At 36.5% G+C, this 10,192-nt stretch overlaps 2 protein-coding genes across 5 annotated transcripts; one reads left to right on the top strand and one right to left on the bottom strand.

Annotated features, from left to right (window-relative positions):
• Positions 1-5,526: 5,526 nt before the first annotated feature.
• LOC116114962 lies at positions 5,527-8,208 on the bottom strand. The gene is made up of 7 exons (XM_031401098.1): positions 7,879-8,208; positions 7,480-7,785; positions 7,125-7,176; positions 6,901-7,004; positions 6,682-6,819; positions 6,394-6,582; positions 5,527-5,811 (listed from the first exon to the last, which is right to left on the bottom strand). Exons 1-7 carry the CDS (start codon positions 8,206-8,208, stop codon positions 5,527-5,529), a joined length of 1,404 nt encoding a protein of 467 aa, XP_031256958.1.
• Positions 8,209-8,739: 531 nt separating this feature from the next.
• LOC116114955 (tropinone reductase homolog) lies at positions 8,740-10,192 on the top strand. 4 transcript variants are annotated; one of them, XM_031401088.1, is made up of 5 exons: positions 8,740-8,834; positions 8,931-9,138; positions 9,280-9,496; positions 9,580-9,722; positions 9,933-10,192. In XM_031401088.1, exons 1-5 carry the CDS (start codon positions 8,740-8,742, stop codon positions 10,101-10,103), a joined length of 834 nt encoding a protein of 277 aa, XP_031256948.1. In that variant the 3' UTR covers positions 10,104-10,192. The 4 variants fall into 4 exon arrangements, with proteins under 4 accessions (XP_031256948.1, XP_031256951.1, XP_031256949.1 ...); XM_031401091.1 differs by having other exon boundaries at positions 8,746-8,834; positions 9,580-9,692; positions 9,939-10,192; XM_031401089.1 differs by having other exon boundaries at positions 8,746-8,834; positions 9,580-9,692; positions 9,921-10,192.

Genomic DNA, 10,192 nt, shown 5'->3' with positions numbered 1-10,192 from the left:
CGCTGATTTAGCTAGAGGAAAGAACTTGGTCAGGAATTTCTGTGCTAGATCATTCCACGTTGTTGATTGTTCCGGTGGTAATGCCATTAACCACCCCTTGCTTTATTTCCCAATGAGAATGAATAACCGCAGCCTAATAGCATCATTTGACACTCCATTTGACTTGAAGGTGTCACAAATTTCCAGGAAATTTGCAATGTGCTGATTCGGATCTTCCTTCAAATCACCATGAATCTAACCGACTGCTGGATCATCTGGATGATTGCTGGCTTGATCTCGAAATTGTTTGCTTACACGGTAGGTCTAGTGATACTCGACCTACTACCATTCACTATGGGAACTGAAAATTCCCTCATGTTCTATTTTCTTGTTTAGCCATTTCAACATTACATCTTCAGGTTCTACAACAAGATTCTCTCTTTCTCTTCTCCTTGTTACGTCTTCTCACGGTTCTCTCAAGCTCAAGGTCAACAGGAACCACTGGTTGATGTCTTGTTCTTCGCATAAACTGAAACGAACAGAGTGAAGAAAAGTGAGATCACAATTCTAATGAAAATAAAAACAAAAAATAAAAACTTCAATCTAGCTAACTAAAGAAAAACTCAATGTTAACTTAAAACAATTCCCCAGCAACGGCGCCAAAAACTTGATGCGTGTTTCTTACAACATGCAAAATGTAGCAAGTAACTAGTCGCTCAAGTAATAAAGATGAGAAAGAGTATCGTTCCCAGAGAGATTGTTAGCAAAGCACTGAGTTTCCTAATGTTCTCAAGTTGAAGCAATCGAATTCTTGGATTGGTGGGAGCAAATTCTAATTAAAAACAACAATGAATTTTAAACTAAGATTTAAAACTTAATTAAGAAAGCAATATGGAAAACGGAATATCAATTCAAGCAAAACGGGTAGGTTTTGACTTCGTTTGGATTTTTATGGTTAAACCTAAAAATTACACTACTTCACATTCATATGCATGGTTGTAAATCGAACTCACTATATGTTAAACATACCCTATCGGGCTATATCTTCCTATTCTTCCTTATTAACCTTCCGCACCCAACAAATTGAAGATTAATAATTCCAAACTCATTAAGCAAAAGAATCCTATATGATTTCATTAATTCTTGAATCTATCTCTAGCATCCAATACTATAATGGTGATTACCCAAGACCTAACATGATTCATTTCTCAATCTCACCATGTTCATCACATACACATTTAAAATCAAGTAACACACAACCAAAGCATATTCATATGAAAATAACACAATCAAACCCTTAACCCATTTAAAATCCAAACTACCAACAAAACCCTAACCCAAAAATGATTAGTTCATAGCTAAATCAATAATACACAACGAAAATCGGAATAAACAAGTTCAACATAATGAAAATGAGATAAAAGATTAGAAATCTCCCCAAAAGATGAATCCTCAGTTAGAAATCGAATCTTCTTCCTTTTACAAACCAAATCGCTCAAAGTTCTTAGAAAGTGCAAAAGTGGCTAAACCTAAAACAAATGAAGGCCCTCGGCAAAAAGACTAAGTTTTTCTTTTATACTTCGTCCAAATAACCCGCCAAACCGCACAGCACGAAACTGTGCGTTTAACAAAACTGAAATAATGACTGTCGCCGCTGCGAAGAATGAAGCAGACACGCTCGTCCCTGGCTTACTTCACCACGGCGAAGACAATTCCTTCGCCGGGGCGAAGCTTCTTGAAGAGTTCTGAAATTACAGAACTGCCACTCTGCTTGCTTCTTTGCTTTATTCTTCGATTCTCGGTGCTCTCCCTTGGAAACAAACTTCATCGTACTTTATCCTGCTCCAGAACTCTCCTATCTTCTAAGATCCGTTAATTTCTGAGTCAAAAATATCTAATTTTGTCCTTATTTGCTCCAATTGTCCATTTTAACCTGAAATACGAAAAGTAAAGAATTAAGCAACAATTCAGGTCAAAATGCACTAGAAAGTACCTGAAATTCGACAAAAAGGTATAATGAAAAGTGTATAATTCACGGATTATCAGTAAGTAAACCAAATCTAACTATGCTCTTACTCTGCTGTCCCCGTTTTCGTTGTACTGTTTCTAAATTTCTGCTTGCTTTCTCTCTTTATTCTCAGGCGTACTACTTAGCAGTCTTCTATTTTCCTCAAATCTTTCTAAATCCTTCTAGTGTTGTGCTATTCTTTATCATTTTATATCTCTTCTCTACTAGATTATAACTTTTTGTTTCTTTCTCTACTCAACAAATCGCTAAGTTACCTTGCTATTTGTCATGTTTATAATTTATGTTCTTTTCTAGTATGTATCTAATTTCTTTCATTTTCTTGTATATCTCTAATTTCTTTTCTATTCTCATGGGTTTCTATTTTCTTTTCTTCTCTATTCTCATGGGCTTCTATTTTCTTTTCTTCTCTAATCTCACAGGTTTCTATTTTCTTTTCTTCTCTAATCTCACAGGTTTCTATTTTCTTTTCTTCTCTATTCTCGTGGGCTTCTATTTTCTTTTCTTCTCTATTCTTTCTTTTCTTCTCTATTCTCACGGGCTTCTATTTTCTTTTCTTGACTAGTTAGACATGCAACAATAAAATAAAATGTTTAATCTATGCATAAATGCATAAGATGCAATGCACATAAAATGTCTGATGCATATGCAAATGATCATGTTTGTATTCTTTCTGAAAATTCTTTTCTAATTCTTTTCCTTTCTTTCTGAAATTCTTTTTGTTTTCTATTTCTTATTCTATTTTTCTTTCTTTCTGAAATTATTTCTGTATTTTATTTCTTATTCTATTTTCTTTCTTTCTAAAATTCTTTCTGTATTCTGTTCTGGTTTGCCGATTGGACTAGGCTGAGGCATGAATTTGGAACCTTGGCCGTGTGAGCATATTCTGAAATTCTTTTTGGATACAGTACTCATCCACATGCACTTCTAGTGGACTGTACAATTCTGTTTTCTATTCTAAGGCCGCTCACTGATGGCGGTGTGCATGTGGGAAACTTCTGCATCTCTATCGCCACTAGCTACTGTAGCGAACGCTCACAAGTTCCCCCATCGCAATAGCCCTCTGAAAACATGCTCTGTAAATCTGCAAAATAACTAGCTAGACATTTCCAATAATTATAAAATTTCTGAAATATATGTTATGCTATGTCATGCATTTATATGCTGTCTATGCATGATCTCAAAATACGTGTCTGACTCTGGCATGTATTCTATTAATTCTAAGGCTTTTATTTCTATACTTTTCTGAAAAGCCCAAAGTTCTATTCTACCAACACGCTTAAATTGAACATTTTCTATTTTATTCTTTATTTCTGAATTCTATGCATCGTGTGTACGCACATGATTCTATCATTTCTACATAATTATGTAATTCTTCAATTCTATCATGCTATGTAAAAAGTACACGTGCACAAGTACATTAACTCTTACAAATTCTACTCTTTAATATTTTCTAATGTAACAAACATGTCTTGTACAACTTTCTAAATACAAATCTTAATGCCATAAATTTTCATTCTCTTAACATGACCATCAACATTATTATACATGCCCTTCTTTCTTCTTTTCTTTTGGCTACATTCTATACATTAATCTATATTGCCATGTTAATCATTGTAAATCCAATCTAACATATGGCACAACATATATAATTTGGCTAAATTCTAGTTTCTTTCTAACATTCTTAACTAAACTTTTGGCCAATATAACATATTCTCAAGATCTTCTATGACAATTTTATAGCTTGTAATATATAGGAAGGAATGAAAACTATACCCATACCAATCAATTTCTAAAATGGTCATGTATTTAATATATAAACTAAACTTCTATTTCTTTGATGTTTCTTTGATATTTATACTTGGGAACGCTTTTCTACTCTTTATACAATAAAATCACTTCTTACATATTATTTATAACTAATCTCAAAAAAAGAAACAACAATATATTCATTTGGCCAAGCCATTCTTTGAATGATATTTCTAATTTCAAGCATACAAACTTGACAATTTATGGTGGCATATTGTAACATTATAATATAATCACCCATCTTTTACTATCATCAATACTACACTATTGCAACAATTTAATATGCAATTCTTGCCATCATTTTTCTAAAGTCATAAGTTTCAAAACTCATAATTCAATGACTAAATACAATATGTCATTCAAACTAATACTAAAAGTTCAAGCAACTTGAACCATGCACTAAAAGTCATTCTATAGTCGGCTTCTGCTGAGGAGAAAGATACAGTTTTCTACCTCTTTGTCCTCTAGGAAATAAGAGAAAAAGATCCCAAAAAAACACAATAACCCGTAGTGGATCTACAAGATATTGGACAACCAGCCCAATTTGAATCAGAAAAAGCTCGCAAAGATAAATCATTCTGAAAAGGGAAAAACAAACCTTGTCTTGGACTGTTTTTCAAATAACGCAATACATGCAAGGCAGCTTCCATGTGTGGTCTCTAAGGTGCATGCATGAATCTACTTAACACATGGACCGAATAGGTGATATCCGGCTGGGTAATAGTCAAATAAATTAGGCATCCAACAAGTTGCTTATACTGAGATAGATCTTTAAGCAATTCACCTAAATCCGAGAGCTTTATGTTTTGTTCCATGGGAAAGTTCACAGGTTTAGCACCCAAAAATCCTTTATCTTTTAAAATTTCCAAAGTTTATTTTCGTTGCGAGATGGAAATACCTTTCTTCGACCGAGAAACTTCGATGCCCAGAAAATATTTCAAATCACCCAAATCTTTAATCCGAAAATGACTATGTAGAAATTGCTTGAGAGCTAATATGGCATTGACATCATTACCCATAATAAGAATGTTGTCAACATATATCAACAAAGCTGTAAAAGATTTGCCTTTCTGACATGTGAACAACGAGTAATCTACTTTGGATTGAACAAAGCCAACAGATTGGATAGCTGTAGAGAACTTTGCAAACCATTGTCAGGAAGCTTGCTTTAAGCCATATAACGACTTGTGAAGGCGACATACTAGATTCTCCCCCTGTTGCTGAAGACCAGGAGGTGGAGACATATAAATTTCTTCATGGAGACCACCATGAAGAAAAGCATTGTTGACATCAAGTTGGTGAAGAGACCAATTCTGGGCAGCTGCTAAAGCCAATAAACAATGAACAGCAATCATTTTAGTAGTGGGAGAAAAAGTGTCATGGTAATCTATACCTTCTAGCTATGTGTAACCTTTTGCAACCAAACGAGCTTTGAAAAGCTCAATAGTACCATCCGAGTGCCATTTGATTTTATAAACCTAACGACAACCAATAGGCTTCTTACCAGGAGGAAGAGAAGTGAAGGACCAAGTGTGGTTAGCTTCTAAAGTAGCCAATTCAGATTGCATTACTTCTTACCAATCTGAATGAAAAACTGCTTCTGTATAAGATGTAGGCTCAATATCTTGACTAACAGTAGCAGTAAAAGAGCAATGTTGTGGTGAGTAACGATGATAAGAGAGAAAATTGCAAATGGGATATCACGAACCTTTTTATGGACTTGATGACAAAGGCGGCAAATGGTTGGGACATGTTACTTGGTTGCAGAAAAAATCACGTAAAGCCATGGGAGGGTGATGAGGTCTTTGAGAGCAGCGTAAAATGGGTTCGGGAGGAGGACTAGTAGGTGATGGCTGAGGAGAAGCTACATTTGGTGGTAAGGGTTGTTGGGCAGGAGAAATTGGTTCTGGTGGTGAGGGTTGTTGGACTGGTGGGGAAGGATCAGATACAAAAAGAGGAATCACAGGGGTTGAATTTGAGGAAGTGGATGGAATGGACTCATAAGAAAAAATAGTTTCATGAAAAACAATATCACGGCTAGTGAACATTTGGTGTGTGGCAAGGTCATAAAGCATGTAAGCTTTCTGACCAACTAGATAGCCAAGAAAAATACATTGTTTGGCTCGAGGAGCGAATTTATGGGGGACATGCACATCAGTAGCATAGTTAAGGCACCCAAAAACTCAAATATGGGAATAAAAAGGAAGCTTACCATAAAGTCGTTCAAAAGGTGTTTGGCGAGAAAGGAGTGGTGTGGGCAAACGATTGATTATATGAACAGTAGTAGAAACACATTTTGCCTAAAAATGTAAAGGAAGGTGGGCTTGAAAACGAAAAGCTCTAGCGGACTCAAGAATATGGCGATGCTTGCGCTCTACAACCCCATTTTGTTAAAGAGTATAGACACAAGAATGTTGGTAAGTGGTCCCTTTTTGTTTAAAAAATTCCCACATAGAGAAGAATTCTCCACCATTATCAACCCGAATGTTGGCTATAGAAACAGGGAATTGTTTTTGGACAAATGAGAAAAAATTGACAAGTAAATGTTGTGTTTCACTTTTGTGATGCATAAAAAATACCCATGTGAATCTAGAATAATCATCCACAATAGTAAAAAAATATTTCGCACCAGAAAGAGAGGCAATTTTATAGGGGCCCCAAATGTCACAATGAATTAAGTCAAAAGGTCTAACAGACAACATTGAACTAACAGAAAATGGAAGTCGACTTTGTTTTGCAAGTGCACAAACATCACAAGCATTATTAGACTGAAAAGGGAAATTTAAAAAATGCTTTGCCATAAAATCTAATCTAGAGGAAGACAAATGCCCCAATTGACGATGCCACAAAGCGGTGGAGGAGGTGACCTGAGAACTGGGTGAACGGCAAGAAGTGGCTGCTGCGGATGGAGTTTGAGGTTTTGGCTTCTCTGACACTAACGCAACCAAGTAATAAAGTTCGTCTCGTTGTTCACCCAAACCAATCGTGGTCCTCGTCGTCAAGTCCTGCAAAATACACCAATGAGGGAAAAAAGTTACTAAACAATTTAGATCTCTGGTAACTCGACTCACAGACATTAAATCTACCTTAAAAGATGGCACACCAAGCACATTTTTTAAAGTAACAGCAGAATTCAAAGGTAAATTCCCAATGGATGTAATCAGAGCCTGTTCTCCACTTGGCATAGCAACTGATGCCAAAAAAGTGTTCTTACTGTTGTTAACAAGCAAAGTTGGGGATGAAGTAATGTGGTATGTGGCACCACTGTCTATAATTAATTGATGGAGGTGCAACAATGTTTGTAACAAACCTGAGGAAGCAACATTAGCTTTAGGATTGGCGGATTGTGTTGTCCCTTTACCCTAAATGATAGATAACATTTGCTGGATTTACAAATCAGAGAGCCCATTTGTCACCGACGGCACTTCTTGCATTATTGGACTTTCCTTAACATTGTTGACTGAAGATTGATGGCTACGGTTGTGCTTGAAATGAGTGTTTCCTTGATTAGACATGTTTGATGCATGTTTAGGGTGTTCTGGTGGGTACCCATTCAGCTTCCAACATGTTTCTCGTACATGATGGTCACGGCCACAATAAGAGCAATGCAAAGGTTTTCGATTAGATGGGTTGGAACGAGAAGAAGAACCTTGTCCATGTCAAACAGCCAGAGCCACCAGTTCAACCCTTCGAACAACCATGGATGAGTTCTTCGTCCTCTCATATGCAACCCCCAAGCTTCGCTGCTTCTCCTCTTGTATAATGGAAGAGTAAGCCTTGGCAATATCAAGTAGTGGATTCATCAACAGAATTTGCCCTCTGATTGCACTGTAGGACTTATTGAGTCCCATGAGAAATTGCATCAATCTGCGTCTCTTATGGTCTGCCGCACAAGAGCAAACGGTGTCATTATAGGATCCTAGTTCATCCCATAATTTTTTTAGCCTTGTGTAATAAGCTGCAACAGTCATCTAATCTTAAGCAAGACAAGCAATGTCCCTTCAATCTGAAAAATGCGAGGGGGCATTGCTTTAAGAAAAACGATCCTGAAGGTCTTCCCATACCTCCTGGGTGGTGGTCGAAAAAATAACACTGTCTACAAGGTCCTGTGTGAGTGAATTGAGAATCCAAAAGAGGATCATATCGTTGCATTTTTTCCACGAAGCATAGTCGTTTGGTTTGGCTGTGGCAGACGGCATTGTGGTGGTCCCGTCTATGAAACCTAACTTGGATTTGGCATTCAAAGAAATCGTCATGGCTCTATACCATATCGAATAATTATCCCAATTGAGGGATTTGGAAACAAGCACCATTCCTGGATGATCGAAATGATGAAGAAAATATGGATTTGCAGCATCAAGCTTGCCTCCATTCGAAGGTTGCTGTTCTATCATGATAATGAGAAACAGCAATAAAAAGAAGGCAAAAAGAAAGGGGGTAGAGGCAGAGAGCTAGGGTATCGTTCCCTGCTCTGATACCATGTAAAGAAGAAAAATAATATTTGCCTTTGAATAATTTTATTAAATTAGGAGACGTAGCTTTATACAAGAGATTTCCTACAATCATGCTAATCTATTCTAGGTAGTCTAAGTATAAAAGACAACTAAACAAATATACAATTAATATAATATATTTGTCAATGAATGGTAGTCTATAAAAGGCAACTAAACAAATATACAACTAATGAAATATATTTGTCAATGAATGGCCAGATATCATTGACCTTCCCTTCTCAACAGCATTTGCCATCCTACTGCTTTACACGAGACAACAAACCTTACATAAGCCTTGACATGTGGAAGACATGCTGCCCAACTTCTGTTCAAATGGGTTGTCTTGACTGTTGTTTTTACTTTTAAACATCCACCTTAGTTGATATCTCCAACTCCAAATGTTCAATCTCAAGAATTTGATTATTGTCAAAGATGAACATGACTGAAGCAGATATCAACAGTAAAGGAAAACGGTGGTCTCTCAAGGGAATGACCGCTTTAGTCACCGGTGGAAGCCGAGGCATAGGGTCGGTGACCTCAAATATAATTTTTCGTTTTCCGTTTCATTAATCAGTTGTTTATCATTTTCTGTAAGTCCCATTTGTTTTTGTATTTGGAGTTAGGCATGCAATAGTAGAAGAACTAGCAGGATTTGGTGCAGTTGTCCACACTTGTTGTCGTAACCAAAAAGAACTTGATCGATGTCTACAACAATGGAAAACCATGGGTTTTACAGTGACAGGATCAGCATGTGACTTGTTTTACCCTGACCAAAGGGAGAAATTGATGGAAACTGTCTCCTCTCTCTTCCAGGGAAAGCTCAACATCCTTGTGAGTTTATTGAAATACATATCAGATTGTAAATTCTGCAAGTTCTTATGATCTCTAACTTGGCCTTCCAACATCTAAAATTTATTTATTTATTTCTTTAAAATTTCATACTTTTTTAATGGAAATGGTCGATTTGCTTAGGTGAATAATGTTGGGACAACTATCCGAAAAGAAGTTGTAGAATTCACAGCTGAAGATTTCTCAACTATTATGGTTACAAATTTTGAGTCTGCCTACAATTTATGTCAACTTGCGCAACCCCTTTTGAAAGCTTCAGGATATGGAAGCATTGTATTTAATTCCTCCATTTCAAGTTCTGTGGCTATATCTCTTTCATCTATCTATGCAGCATCTAAAGGTATCTTTTTAATGGCAAACTTCGTCTTTCTGTTTCCAGGAATTCGCATATCTGCTGATGTTTTTACCTTTTTATTGTTTCAGGAGCTATGAATCAATTTACAAAGAACTTGGCATGTGAGTGGGCAAAAGACAATATAAGAGTTAATGCTGTTGCACCTGGCCTAATCAGAGTAGAGAGACCGAAATCCATGATGGTACAAACCTCTCCCCTGTTCTCCCCTTTCGTGAGAATGGATGAAATCTCTTATAACATATCTTTTGTTCATCATAAGGAGTCTGATCTTAATCTTTGCTTGCTTTCTTCTTTAGTTTTCATATGTAAAATCTTAAGTCAATGTTTTGGTTGATGCAATGATGTTCATTTATGAATCCATCAAAGTTTTCACTATTGCTGCATTAAATTAAGATTCCTCTTTTCACAGGAAGATCCTAAGAACAAGAAGGGCTATGATGACGTGATGTCTCGCACTCCGATGCATCGTCCAGGAGAACCTAATGAAGTTTCATCATTGGTGGCATTTCTTTGCTTTCCTGCCGCTTCATATATCACAGGGCAGATAGTCTTTGTTGATGGAGGATATACTGTGAGTGGTTTCAGCACTTAAACAGAAATCCTTCAACAATCTTGCTGAGACTACAAGGTCGGTCAAGAGCTATAATCTGAATTATGCTTTTTCAAATAACCTTCCCTCTT

This window comes from Pistacia vera, unplaced genomic scaffold (genome assembly GCF_008641045.1).
Source record: "Pistacia vera cultivar Batoury unplaced genomic scaffold, PisVer_v2 Contig729, whole genome shotgun sequence".
NCBI lineage: Eukaryota > Viridiplantae > Streptophyta > Magnoliopsida > Sapindales > Anacardiaceae > Pistacia > Pistacia vera.
The sequence above is the reverse complement of the archived record's forward strand: the minus strand, read 5'-3'. Positions and strand labels throughout refer to the sequence as shown.